Raw genomic sequence first — 15,463 nt, 5'->3', positions numbered from 1 at the left:
AAGTACGAAGTTCTATGTTTTGACGAAAGTCAATATGTCTCGGTTGAGACTTAGTTTTGTTTTACTTTATTTAGCTAAGGCAAAAGTATTATTTTCTTTAAGTACAAAATCTAAGAACAAGCATTTTCTGTTGGTCGAAAGACTAATTCTGTTATGTTAAAGCCAAAATTTGGCCGAAGATAAAAATAACTTTGTATTCTTGTATTAATAAGAATTTTAGTTTCAGTGCCGCCAGCTTGGCGAAGAATGAGTAAAGTAAAAATTTATTTTCTCTTATTCATTTTATGGTAAATTGTAAAAATCATATGTATTAAAATTTTGTAAATATACGTAAATACTTGAAAGTTATGTAAAAGTAGAATTTAGTCTAGAAGCATAAAATTTTAGATACTAAAAGTAAAATGCTCAAAAGCAATGAATTCAAAATTTAAGTATTAAACTGTAGATAAAATCATGCTTTAGAGCGAAAGCCTGCATGTCTAAAGATGAATGAGGGGGAAGTTAGAATGAATGTGTTTTGTAGGGTTCTCCACCTACACTTGAATATTAAGAGTGTTAAAGTAGCTCATCGAGTTGTAGAATGTCGAGTAAGGTGTGCCTATTTGGTCGTTGAATTCTAACAAATCATGGTGGTTAGGGGAAGTGTTGTAAGACTAAAACACGAATATTCTCGTTTGACACCACACATGGTGGAGAGCCAGGGTAAAGTTAAATTAATGTTTGAATACTTGAATGAATGTGAATTAAGCAGTAACTAAGGAAAATAAATCGTTTAAAAACAAAAATTTATTCAGTGTCAAGAAAGTGTAAATTATAATGTATTTAGAAAGATACTGATACTTATTCCTTCCAGATGCTGGAAGGAAAAGAACAAGATTGATTGCTGAAGTCCAGGAAAAGCTGCTGTAAGAAGAGAGATTTATATAAGTATCTACAGAAATTTAGTATACTTTTGTTACATAAGATTTTTTTTTTTGTGTAAACGAGGCTCTTAAGAGTTAGTTCAGAATTCTAGAAACTTTACAACAGGTCGTTTGTAGGACCTGCTTCCAAGTTTTCCAAATTCTGGCAGCGGCAAATGTAGGGTTTATATTTATTTTAACTAACATTTATTTTAAGTTTAAACTGTCTTTCCTGTCAAGCCTCACTTTCCCCTGGAACTGCCAATGCCAGAGTATGTAAATTTTAGTAGAACGCGCAAGGATTCAAATTATCAGCGGAAGTATTCTGAGTTAAATAGAATGGAAACGAGTTCGAGGTGTGCTGTTCTTACTTCACGAGCGCGGAGGTAGTTAGCCAGAAATTGAAGAATCCCGCGTTTCGGCCTGTGTGCTTGCCTCGGAGAATTGTTAATCGTTCAACGTGATATTCAAAGTTTGCTGAATTAGCAGCGGTATTGTAAAACGCGGTGAGGTTAGTTACGTTTAGAGAGCCTCGTAGTTAGAGTCTTGTTATTATTTCTTTTCAGGTTCTTATTTTTATTTTACCGCCGGGTCGGCGTAGTTTGTGAGCGTCAAGAGCACGCAATTGTAATTTTTTAAGTTGAATAAAAAGGGACTTAAATCCTTAGCAAGACTCTGTCTATTTTCCAGTTTCAACTGTCACCTCTTGGTTGCGTGCAGGTTGGAGGCGCGCAACTCTACAAACATAAGAAGAAATGCGGAATATTTTTTTCTTATATTTAATTAACTAATAAATTAGTGTTAAATACTTTAGAAGGAAACTTAAGCATTCAAAAACTGAAAACGAGTAAAAAACTAATAATACTTATAGCAGGTAACAGGATTTGATAATTTGGTAATTAATTAAATAATTTTAACAAAGGTAATCACATACAGTTACTCTTCTTCTTTTTTCAAATCTTTTTATACTATATTTTGCATGAAAAACTACCAACAAAATTTAATAAAAGAGATTAATTAATGACCTTTATTAGTTAACTAAATAAGTTTAAAATTCCATTAACAACTAAGCATTATTTTTCAACTCATTTTTAATCTCTGAATTTCCTTCTTATTTTCCAGCAAAAATTTATTAATTAGTTCAAAAATATGAAACATAAAGCAAATACATTTTCCAATCCTTCTTGCTCTCGCAAATCATTATACGAATATGCATCCTGAATAAAGCATGTCTGCGATGTTATTGTCATGCGGTGGTTTGTAGGTACTTTATTTTTTTAAATTTTTTTACACGGTATTTTCGATGACAATGCTTTTAAAGTGCGAAGTTTTTGAACTGCTTTATCTTCGGTGATGATGTACCACAATGTTTTAGAACTGCGATGTTTTCTCCTTGCTTTGTAAAATATAAGTTTAAAATTCTATTAATTACTATACCTAGCATTAGTTTTCTACTCATTTTCAGTTTTTGAATTTGCTTCTTATTTTTTTCAGCAAAAATTTATTAGGTAATTCAAAAGTATGAAATATAAAAGTAAATATACTCCTCATTTGTACTTGCTGTCGCAAGCCATCATGGAAATACGCATTTACGACTTAGATTTAGAAATACTTTAGAAGGAAACTTAAGCATTCAAAAACTGAAAACGAGTAAAAAACTAATAATACTTATAGCAGGTAACAGGATTTGATAATTTGGTAATTAATTAAATAATTTTAACAAAGGTAATCACATACAGTTACTCTTCTTCTTTTTTCAAATCTTTTTATACTATATTTTGCATGAAAAACTACCAACAAAATTTAATAAAAGAGATTAATTAATGACCTTTATTAGTTAACTAAATAAGTTTAAAATTCCATTAACAACTAAGCATTATTTTTCAACTCATTTTTAATCTCTGAATTTCCTTCTTATTTTCCAGCAAAAATTTATTAATTAGTTCAAAAATATGAAACATAAAGCAAATACATTTTCCAATCCTTCTTGCTCTCGCAAATCATTATACGAATATGCATCCTGAATAAAGCATGTCTGCGATGTTATTGTCATGCGGTGGTTTGTAGGTACTTTATTTTTTTAAATTTTTTTACACGGTATTTTCGATGACAATGCTTTTAAAGTGCGAAGTTTTTGAACTGCTTTATCTTCGGTGATGATGTACCACAATGTTTTAGAACTGCGATGTTTTCTCCTTGCTTTGTAAAATATAAGTTTAAAATTCTATTAATTACTATACCTAGCATTAGTTTTCTACTCATTTTCAGTTTTTGAATTTGCTTCTTATTTTTTTCAGCAAAAATTTATTAGGTAATTCAAAAGTATGAAATATAAAAGTAAATATACTCCTCATTTGTACTTGCTGTCGCAAGCCATCATGGAAATACGCATTTACGACTTTTAATGCCTGAATAAAACATGTCTGCGATGTTAACGTCATGAGATAGCTTTTAGGTTCTTTATTTTTTACCACGATGTTTTCGATGACAATGTTTTTAAACTACGAAGTTTTTTTGAGCTGCTTTATATTCAATCATGACGTTTTGTACCACGATGTTTCTGAACTGAGATGTTTTCTCCCAAGATGTTTTGCACCACGGCGTTTATCCTTTCGTTGTTTTCTCCACGATGTCTTTGTCATACTGCTGTGCTTTTGGCGGACAGATTTGAATCCATAACGGTAGATATCAATTTATTAAAAAACTACCAATTATCTCATTTAAACTTTTCCGCAAGAGAATTTGATGTGTTAAAGGAGGCAGGTTAAGATGTGGGCTGTTTAGAAGCTACGTGGAAATATTTCAGGCCTGAAACTTTGCTGGTGAACTTGCTTGCAGAATAAGAATTAAGAAAACAGATAGCATTCACAGTAAAAAAAGCTTTATATATGCAGACATAAAGCAAAATACTACAAAATGTTCATTCATTCCGAGTTAATTTTCAAGGCTTAAAAACGTTTCCTTTATTGCGTTCCTTTGTATGTAGTATGTGAAGAAGCAGAGGTTATGCTTGCAGTTTCCGTCATTTCTGTCGCCGTCGAATGAGCACATGTCTGTAACGAAACAAAAATCTGCATTAGAAATTGAGAAAATGATTTAAATGATTTTTAAATTATCACGTGAGACATCGACTCTGTTGTTATAAATTTCCGTAAATATTTGCTATGCTTGTTTCCCCTCGCCTGTATTTTTTTTTTTTTTTTTTTTTCTTAAAAAATACGGAAAAGCATACAAGAAGAATTAGTACCTTCATGGAGGAATACTTAAGGAAAACTGGATCATGTTTCCATTATGCGTGAAAAATATTTTATTTTAATAAATCATGATTTTTCATAGATTTTGTATTAATTATATACCGGTAATTACTAATTTTTATTCCTTTATATAATGCTGCTTGTTGATATTTTGTGTTATATATATATATATATATATATATATATATTGTGTTAATTAAAGTTTATTATTATTATATGAAATGTCAAAAGGGGAAAAAGATTGGAATGGGTGAGTATATTCCATATTGGCCAATCGATAAAATTACCCTTGCAGTTGTTGAATTCGGTTTATTTAGTTTATTTAGGACGTAGTCCAGCCCGTCTTATGACACGAAGGAGCTGCGCCCATAGTTGTTGAATACGGTAGTCGTAGAAAATTTGGTCTTGCCGGAGATCCACATTTTACTGAACAGTGTTCCTACTACCGCCCTCCTCGATACCGGAGCTCAGCGCAGCTTCCTTTCACAGGAGTTCTTTAAAAATCATTTTCGTCGCAATAGATTGTTTAAAATAATTGGACAAATGGTAATTGTCGCCCAAGGAAAGCAGTGTATCTGCATGGGAAAAGTGAGGATACACGTTCAAATAAAGAATGAGATTCAGAAAGTTAATTTTTTGGTAGCAAAGAATTTGTTATTTTACTTTTATAAACTTCAGTTATTTTAGGGGTCGATTTCTTACGCGCAGAGACCGCAAAACTTAATTTCAAGAATTCTACTTTGCAGCTGCACATGGACACCGTTGAAGAAGAGGGGACGACGCCGGAGGTGGATCTCAATCATCTCGGAGAAGACGACAGGAAGAAAGTCGAAAGTCTGGTAAGAAAGTTTTAGAAATTATTCGATGAAAAACTCGGTTTCTCCAAGTGGTACAACATAGTATTGACACTGGTAGTGCCTTTCCAATTCGATCTAAGCCTTACAGGTGTGACCGCATCAAGGAAGATATTCTCGAACAGCATATCAAGAAAATGCTCCATAACAAAATTATAGTGCCAAGTACCAACCCCTATGCGAGTCCGGTAGTTTTTGTGAAGGAAGAAAAACAGACTACCACCCTCATAGCCGAACTCATGGAGGTTCTCGGTTGATTACCGCAAGTTAAATAGCATAAAAAAATACCCCATGTATCCTCTCCCGATAATTTAATGATATTATAAGAAAAATTCGTTCTACTATGTATATGACTGCACTAGACCTGACGTCAGGCTATTTTCAGATCGCAGTGAAACCCAAGAATGTCGGGAAAACAGTTTTTATTACGAAATCAGGCATGTATGCTTTTTTGAGAATAACCTTTGGCTTAAGTGGAGCTCCGGCTGTGTTTCAAAAAGTCATGGACATTGTTTTAAGGCCAGTCTTAGGCAAAAGTACAATTATTTAGCTGGATGAAATTATAAAAACCAGCGAGACGATAGACGAACCAATTAAACATTTGGAGGAAGTTTAATAATAAAATAACTACTTTGTTAAATGAGGCCGGCCTCAAGGTAAAACCGAAGAAGTGAAAGTTTGCTGGCAAGGAGCTTCGGTATTTAGGTTATAAAATCTCGGAAAAAGATATCGAGATCGATAATTCCAAAATATTAGCAATTAAGAGTTATCCACCTCCAAACACGGCGAAGAAATTATCTTCCTTTTTGGACATGTGTTCTTATTATAGAGTATTTATAAAAGAATTTGGGAAGTTGTTAGTTCTTAAACTAAAAAAAGAAACTGGATTCACGTGGACAGCTGAGGTGAACACGGCTTTTGAAAAATTGAAAAACACCCTAATCAACGCTCGCAGTTCTTAAATTTCCAGAAGGGGACTAAAATTTATAGATTGCACCGAATTACGTAATTGGCGCAGTTCTCTTCCAATATGGGCAAGCAATAGCCTTTTTTTAGCAAAACGCTAAATCAGACTCAAAGGAATTACTTGGCAACTGAGAGAGAAACTCTCGCTGTCTTACTAGCGGTGCAAAAAAATTCCGCGTTTATTTCAGAAGCGTCCCGATAACAGTATACTCAGAACATGCGGCAGTTGGTCGCTTATATTCGAGGAAAAATCTCTCACCCGAATATACGGTGGACGTTAAAACTGCAAGAGTTTAATTTAATTATAAAACCTACATCGGGGGAAAAAACATAATTGCCGATGCCCTGTCAATAATTAAGTTTGACGAAGAAGAAAATACACTTAGATGTGGTATGCTAACGTCTAATGTAATTGAGTCCCGTGAAACAGTAATTTCGGAATAAAAAATGGATCCTGAATTCAACGATATTTACGCGTATCTTGAAGACCCCGAACATTTTGAGCATGGGGACTTAACGGCTATTTGCAATAGGGCGGTTCATTATGAAATCATTAACAAATTACTCTTTTACACGAAAATAACTAACGAGAATCAAGAATACCGGCCAGTGATCCCAGCGAGTCTACGCTTAAATATTTTAGAGGGCTCCACGGTTCGCCAATTTCGTGTCATTTAGGAATTTGAAAAACTTTGCAAATGGTACGCGATGTGGTTTATTTCCCGCAGTTGCAGAGGGTGTTTACGGTGTATGTCAGGTCGTGTCGCTCGTGCCAATTAATTAACGACTTTAATTGCAACTCGGCGGGTACCTAAATAACATAAAAACCACTTTTCCAAATGAATTGGTTGGCATTGATTTGCTCGGACTTTACCCTAGAACAAAAATAAATAAAACAGATATTTGTCAACCATATTGGATCATTTCTCAAAGTGGGTTGAAATAGTCCCCTCAAACGAACATCAGCAAAAAATAGTAGCGGATTCCGTTCTAGATAAGTATATTTTAAAATACGGGGCCTCAGTAAAAGTAATATCGGACAACGGGAGACAGTTTGCGAGTAACTTATTTAAAAATCTCTGCACAGGACTTGGCTTACGCCATCTAAAAATGGTACCATATAGACCGAAATCGAATATTGTGGAACGTGTAAATAAGAATATTGTTAAAATTATTCGGGGATACGTTAAGAATTATTATGACAATTAGGACAGCTGCGCAATGAATTAGGTTTTGCTCTGAGAACAGCGAAGCACGATACTACACACACACACACACACACACACACACACACACAAAAAAAAAAAAAAATTGCAGAACTTTTTTTTTAGGGAGAAAATTTTAACTCTTTTTGACAAACTCTTTTTTTGTGCAGCAAAGGCAAGATGAATTTAAATTGAAAGATATCCAGGCGATTATTAATGAAGCAGTTAAATCCCTTGACGTAGCAAGACAGAAGCAGAAGCTCTACTATGATAGAAATAGACCGGATGTAGAATATACGGTCGGTCAAAAACTATTAAAAATCAGACATTTGTTATCGTCTGCAATGGAAAACTGAGTTGCCAAGTTTGAGCCCACATTATTGAGAGGAATAAATATACGAGGCTGCAAATGGTCAGAAAATAATTGCTAATATTGATCAAATAAAGCCTTATTATATTCGTACTGACTTCCAAGTTTTAAAAGATTTATTGCAGGATCCTGGAAGCGTTCCAGGAACTCCAGTGAGTCAAACACCGAGCTGGAGCCCCCCCCCCCAACAGTCAAAAGGAAACAGGCCGCGAAAGTACGAAAGAAACACGGGCCAAACCGCCACAAGGTCCAGACCGCCACAAGGTCCAGAGTCAGCGAAAAAGAGGAAAAGGAAAACCACGGAAAAGCCTGCTAGGAAAATTCCCCACAACCAACGCCAGTTATAAGGCGGTGTATAGGATCCTTAGGCAGTACAGACGGAGAAAAGAAACAACAACGAAATCCGGATTCAAACAAGGAGACTTCACCAGATAGTCTGCGTTTCCCGGCGACAACCACCGAAAGGAAGGTCAGAATAGCTTCAGAGCGAAGAATCGGCAAAGAAAAGGGTAGCTGTGCCGTTCCAACAAACCAAAAAAAAAAAAAAAAAAACAAGAGAAGATTTAAGGATCCTGAGCAACGAAGTGGCCTCCAGGAGGCAAAGAGGAGACCGGAGTTCCAAAACCCACAGCCAATCAGGAAATCAGCGCGTTTTATTGATAGGGGGAAGAAAGAAAATGAGATTTCGACTGAGGGGTAGTAGCGTGACGGTACTAGCCAGCTATGGAGAAGGAGGAAACTTCAATTCTTAAGATACCCTACCTTTGAGCAGTTTTGTCATATCAGAATGGAGGAGTTTAGAAACCAAAAAGATAAGTGAAAAACTTATCTTAAACTTTGTTTGCTTATTTTGCATTAAGAGTTCAATTTATGCTGTTTAAAGCAAGAAGTTGGAATTCGCAAGTTTGCGAGAATTTAGTTCGTTAATTTGTTAATTTTATCTTTTAAACAGAAAGATTTTTGTATTCGCAAGTTGCCGAGAATTAAGTTTGTAAATATCTCTTTTTAAGAATTCGCAAATTGCGAGAAATTAGTTTGTGAATGTCTTTTAGTCGGAAAGATTTCAAGTAATAATGAAAACTGTTAACTTAAGATTTTAGGAAAAGATTATAAATTCTGTATAGCAACTATAACTAATGATGTAAAATGAATTTAAAAATATTATATGTTAAAATGCTATATTGAAAGTAGAAATTTTAAATGTCAGTTTTAAAATTAAACTTGTATTAAAAATTATAAAATTGGTATTTCTTTGAGTGAATAAAAGGGTATTTTAACCTTCCTTTGACTTATATTTTATAGTTGTAAGAAGACAAGCGAATAGTCGCTAGACACGTAAATTAATTAGAAACTATAACGTAAATTAACTATACTCTTTGTTAAAATATTTTAAGTAAAATAGAAATAAAACGCAGATAGCAAGTGTCCACACAGACAGTGCGACGTCTGAAGTCTGCAGTATTACGGATTGTCAGCATGGAGAGCATTGTTGCAATTTCCCTTCATGTTGCAGCAGAGACCGTGCCTACAGTGGTGTGACGGTTAATGGCACTGGACACAGGGGTGACACTACATCGTCTCTTCTGCGTACGGCTTCATGATGAAGGTATTCGTGTGTTGAGGTCATGAGAAGAACGAACACTGACAGACTGCCTTCAGCATCGTTATATAAGCTCAGCACCTGGCGTGCTGATGTAGGCTGACACTAGGTACATATCCTGGGCATCTCTTGTTCCGACAGCCAGTAATGTGAAAACCTACCATTACATTTTTGACGTGTTCAGGCCCGTGGTTGTGCCCTATATTCAAGGCCTGTGTGATGCCATCTTTAAACAAGATAATGTGAGACTGCATGTTTCCCGAGATGTCCTGTCCTTTTTCCATGCAGAAGTGTTCAACTGTAGATCTGACCAGCACGTTCTACAGGTTTCTCACCCACTGAGAACATCTGTTAATGGGTTGCCGACAGACTGCCGTGCCACCACTCGCCAGCCACTGCAACTGATGAATTTTGGCCTCGAGTTGAAGTCGCATTGGATGAAATACCCGTGTCTGTCATCCAAGCTCAGTTTCAATCCGATGCCTAGCTACATCACAGCCGTTGTTGCTACCCTAGGTGGAAACTCTGTGTACTGAATTTTGCGCGCTGTATACCCCAAACCACTTGTAAATTTAATCATGTCTTTCTCCCATCATATTGTTATATGTACAATAAATAAGACTTTTATTTGCTTTTCTTCCTGGTCTAGCAAATTTAATGGCTAGCACTGTAATTGTGTGTGAATTTACTGTTCGGGGATTATACATGCAACTGACAGAGACTTTTGCTACTTCAAAACTTTTTGTATTTTCTGCATAAGCAATGTATCAGATAAGAATGTGCTTGAAGTAGACAGCAAAACCTTCTCCCCGATACCTTAGGCCAGTGATCTCAGACTGAAATTGCATGCCTACCGAATGTATGATCTGAAAGACGCAGAAGACGTGGAATATTTTTGTACAAATAATAAGGTTTCTTTTAAACAAAATAAAAACATTTATCTACGTTTCAATTTTCATTCACTAAATATTTATAAAACATACATAAATAGTAATAATAGTAATGCAAAGAAAAATTTTAAGTTCATATTTATTTTTTATCTGAGATTTAAAGGGTTACTCCGGCAAGAAATTTCTCTAGGTTACATTTTGTAGTTCAAACGTATTGATTTACAAAGTGTAACCGACAGAACAATTGAAGTAAACATTGTAGTTAAATATTAAATTTTCATTTTTTCAGAAAAATTTTGAAAAGTAAGACAACTCTTGATAATGAATAAAGATAAACCCGTTTTCTTTCTTTTACTTATTATATTTTTCTTTAAACTGTAAGGTTTATCTTAATTTCTCCAATAGTTAAATTTTTAGTTAAAGTTACTTTCCTGTCCTTTCTGAATTCCAGCTTACAACTTCCGGCCAGAACGTATTTTCAGAATCGAGGTCAAATGCAAATGAGGAGAAGAAGTATTTAATTTTGAAGTTCTACTGACTTCGTTAGAGAGCCAGATATTCTAAGCAGCACGCGTTCGTCTATTAGGCTACTCTCTCTTAAGCTATTATTACGTTCGGCCGTACTTTAGGCCGCTGATAACTTCGCCGTTAGTCAGCGTTAAGGGGCCAACTTTTGTAGAAGTTTGTTAGCTTCGGCTATATCTCCTTAGTTAAGTTTAGTTAAGCTTTATTCCTTAGTTTCCTGAGTTCCAGCATGAGTAGAGGCTGTATTGTAAACTCCAAGATGGAGTCGACTGTTAAACTTTATATGTAATAATAAAGGGTATTTACCCTTCTTGAGTATCTGTCTCTGTCTACTGAACTAAAGGGATTATTCGCTTACCAGTTCTTAAGGTTCCTCAACTTTAGCTGTAACTTATAATAGGAAGATAGGAATCCTACAACACACAGAAAATAGTCATATATTTGTACGAAAATAATTATAAACTTTTTTATGCCTTTTTACAAGATACTTCTTCGTCTGTCAGTTATGATAAAATTTGTAAACAATGGAGAAAAATTACCAGAAACTGTCTTCATCCCCACCGTCAAACATCCACCTCCTCTCTGGGGCGTTATTCACGTTCGTTTTTAATGTTATTGAAAATAATGTCTTAAAATTGTTAAAATTTTAAAACTTTCTTCAGATTCTTGTCATGATAATGCCATTTTTTTTTTTTTCATATTCTTGAGATTTTTCATTTAAAATAAAAAATCAAGATTTAAGATACAGGAAATAACGATTTTTTTAAACTTAATTTCAGTTATATTGCCCATAACTGCAATTTAACTTAGGAGCTTTAACATAAGTGCACATGCTTTTTACTCTTTCCTTATAGGTTTTTATTGAAAATATTCAAATGTCCGATTAAGTCAAGGAAAAAAGCTATATCTTTTATCCATATATCAGTAGCCAGGTCGTCAAAGATGATTATTTTTTCTCCATCAAAATTTTGATTTTAGTTATTACCCTCAAATGTTCGGTATTGGGATTTTCAATTTTTTGAGTTCGTCGATGTTGTCATTAGGTTTGGAATTACTTGGCAATTTCTTAACAGCTGCCTTGGTTAGCATTCATGATATAACTACGAAACGGAAATCCAGTTTCTATAAATATAATTGTAAGGGTTCTAAGCAAACGCGATCAAAGAAACTAATAATACGAATATTTCGTTTTAGACTTTGAGCTATTCTCCCAATTTCTAAATCGTAATTTTCTTTTCTGAAATCATATACTTAAGAGAAAATTAGAAACGAGGATAGAATAATTTGCTCTGCTACCTTTAGAATTCAATAAATTCAGCATTATCGTATTCGTTAGACTTCAAGCCCCTATCACTCTCGAGGTTTAAGGTTGAGTTTTTCTTAATTAAGAGTCTTCTCACTTTGGGAACTGTTCCTCATTTTTTTTGCACGAATTTTGAGAAGTACGAAAACCATGCTCATCTATAAAAGTGGATCTTTTGGATTTATCTTTCTGAAAACTGGACTTTCTGAAGGACTAGCTTTCTAAAAACATATGCTCATATTCGTTTATTGTCTGAACTAGATCACAGTGAGTATTTGCGAAGAACGTCTCTTGAATTCGATGAAGTTTAACTACCTTAGCATCATTGAGACTTACTTATTTTTAGCGAGTTACGTAAATCACCGTGCTCAATATGGAACACTTTTACACCAGCAAAAGATGGTGTAACTCTTTACTACAGTTTCATGATGAATCATAATAGAAAATCAGAGTACTTTGGAAACTGAGATGTGCGTTCCCAACTAAGTACACAGTGTGACAGAGGGATGTATTTGAATCAGATCATTTACAAAATATTAACCAAGTTCTCTGACTACGATCTGAAACTCTAGCTCGGAGACACTTTGGTTACAATAAATATACCAAGAAAGCCGATACCAAGAAATTGTTGCCTAGTGTCAAAACTGGCTGCAGTGTTCTGTGCAAAAGATTATTCTGAACAAACTCACTTATTTAAATTCTTCGTATGTACAAGGGGAAAACAGAACCCTCTGCTGGGTGGAAAAGAAACAAATTCATATAACAAAATCAAAATCGTAATGAAAATTAATAGATTTAATTTTAAAAAAATGTAAGGTACAAGTACCTAACGTACAAGTTGTAAAAACGTTCTGGCTAATTTATAAGAAGAAAAAGCTTAAGTGGGAATTCTAATACAAAAGACAAACATTGCATTTTTCACACTCTTCATTACAAATTTTCTAAGTCTTTAAATGTGACTAATATTTATTAAATAAAACAGAAAATAAAGGCTGTGAATTTTATAGGAATTCAAACTTGGACAGCATCTTCAAATAGCGATCTTCAAATTTTTTTAAATAGAAGAGAAATTAAGAGTCGAACATAAAAAAAAATTAATTAATAAAAGTGAAGAACATAATCGAAACTGTATTATTGCAATTGCTATTACTGGAAGAATGTTGGGTGTTCTAATTAACATTATTTAATTTAAAAACTTGATGACCTATTACAGTAAAAAATCTCTTGATAAAATTTCTTTATTACGATCATGTATGAGTAAAATGGACTACAAAAAAGTAAACACTTATGGTACGAAAACAAAACAAAGATCAAAGTGATATTTGTATATCAAAGTGACAGGAAAGAAAAAGAGAATAGACTTCGAAACTCATATCTCCTACATTCATTGTTCATCATCAAAGAATGTCTACTCAAACAAATATTGCATCTATATTAACTCGGCTGCGGTCAAAGAACGTTGTGTGAGTTGGCTATTATTCAAAAGTTACTTTGAATTAATAATGTACTAAAAAAGTTGGCTTTATTACTTGCATGATGGGTATCCATGCTTCGACTTCGAAGGAAGTCATACTGTCATCGACACATTTTGTTAGAGCATCCAAAACCTGAAAGGAAAAAATTGAAATTATTGTTTAATTGATATTCTAAAATAGAAGTTCCTTTTTAAAAGAATTCAAAATCATTGTTCAACGAATGGACATTTTGCAGGTCCGCCTAATCATTAAATTCCTACTTATTTTTATTATATTTTTCATAACACATCAGATTTTAGTGTGATAAATTACTCGTGAACCTTGGATATTATTGTACGAAGCCCCCCTCGCACCAAACTAGAATTTAAGAATCGCCATTCTAAATGTTAAAGCAGCAAAAATTTATGAAATAGAAACGGAATTTACAGTGCTTGGAAAAAGGATTATGAAGCTGCCCAGTTTAAAACCGAAAAATTTCAGTCATTCCTGTCCCCACCCCCAAGTCAGCTTAAAACTTTGTAAGAAATGTTCTCCTTCCTTATCTTAGAACTGCCAATGGCCGAACGATTGAAACTAGTAGTTTATCCTGGGTTCAAACTCAGACTAATTAGATGATTCGATTTCATGGTTTTTCCTATGTATAATGCGAATACAAGTCGGTTTCCTTTAGATAAATTCCTCTACGAAGGCAACCCTCCCCTTAGACAAATAGCCCTCGTGTACTTTTCCATATTCAAATAACAAACCAACCAGCCTTTCTTTGCCCGTTCCTTTGTTGCGTAATTGGAAGCGCGACCGACTAGCAGTCGAAAAGTCAGGAGTTCAAATTTCAGAAGTTAAATATAGTTGTGTTTAGTTTTCGCAATTGTTTCCTCCATTATGAGTAGGAAGTAAACTAGATACTTAGTTAGGCTATTTAATTACTTTTGGGTGGTAAATTACTCTTTTACTGACCGACACAAAGCCATTTAACTAGAGTAGGGACTATTTGTAGGAATAATAAACTTGTTTTTTAAATATATTCTTGATACACTTATCTATGACTTTCTCTTATATATGTACGGTTTTCCTCTATACATGGGAATTATTCTCTGTACCTGTTTCATGAGTCGCTATGTGTGTTAACCCCGGAATTTATTCCGGCAGCTTCTGGGGCTTTCTTATTTTCTTTTTCCGACGGCAGTTCGGTCTTGCAGGGAAAGTCTGACGGCGTTATATCTTTTCTTAACTTTTCTCCAAATTCGCCTTTCCTATCTGAAAATCTACACACGCACCAACCGACTTAAAAAAATTTCAAACCAAATATCACATTCGTTCGAAAATTCCTGACCTCACAAGACATGTGCGGCCTTTCATTCTGCACCTGAGCACTGAACATCACACTGCCTATGCAATCACAATGCTGTTGCTGCACCGTTACGAATTTCATCTCTACAACTTCAAACAAGCTCTACCTCCTGAAAGATATCCAAAAAAATCCTTCGCCAAGAAGCTACTCTGCGTTCCTGTATCTAATAACGCTGCTGAAGGCCTTCAGTTCCAAACTTCGTGCACATGAAATAACTCCACATATTTTCAACAACATCGGGTTCAACTGTATTTGAGAGGGCATCTGCTTAGCCTGGACTGACCGACTGTTCTGATATTCAACAACCCTTCGTAGTTTAAACGACGAGCCTTTTCCAATATCCGCTTTTCTTTTCACATCGGAAAAATTCTACCTACCCACATGCAGTTCTCCAGTTTGGTTATTCATCAAGGTATTCTGCCGGCGAACGTTCCGTTACATCTCATGCCAAATCTATTATCGAAGAACATACCACCATATTCAAACCCACACCTAATTTTGGCCATATTATGGCTTTCGTACTTTACTGCTAATACGAACATATACTGCAACGTACCGGGATTCTTCAACTTAGTGAATTCGTGTCCTGTAATAGCAAGCTCAGCATACTCAGTGATATGAAGCCGCTATCCAGCTTTCTTCCAAAACATTTACAACAACAGCTTTTGCAATACAACGATGTTGATTCTTTTCGTATCACTTGACATTTTTCAAATAATTCCAACTGTAACCAACACTTTAATTAGCACTGCTCTGAAAGCATCAGACTTA

General features: G+C 34.6%; 1 protein-coding gene across 2 annotated transcripts in view; it reads right to left on the bottom strand.

Annotated features, from left to right (window-relative positions):
* Positions 1–3,772: 3,772 nt before the first annotated feature.
* Positions 3,773–15,463, bottom strand: part of LOC118198303 (uncharacterized) — a 57,224-nt gene continuing 45,533 nt past the window's right edge. For both annotated transcript variants that reach the window (XM_085819763.1, XM_085819764.1), the window contains exons 4-5: positions 13,399–13,476; positions 3,773–3,955 (exon numbers count right to left, since the gene is read on the bottom strand). In XM_085819763.1, the coding sequence (XP_085675889.1) occupies positions 3,866–3,955; positions 13,399–13,476 (168 nt within the window). In that variant the 3' untranslated portion in view covers positions 3,773–3,865. The remainder of the gene's footprint in view (positions 3,956–13,398; positions 13,477–15,463) is intronic.

The sequence above is a fragment of the Stegodyphus dumicola genome, chromosome 7 (assembly GCF_044657685.1).
Source record: "Stegodyphus dumicola isolate Sdum_Otavi_A_Nest chromosome 7, ASM4465768v1".
Lineage (NCBI taxonomy): Eukaryota > Metazoa > Arthropoda > Arachnida > Araneae > Eresidae > Stegodyphus > Stegodyphus dumicola.
Note: the sequence above shows the minus strand (reverse complement) of the source record. Positions and strands in the feature narration are given on the sequence as shown.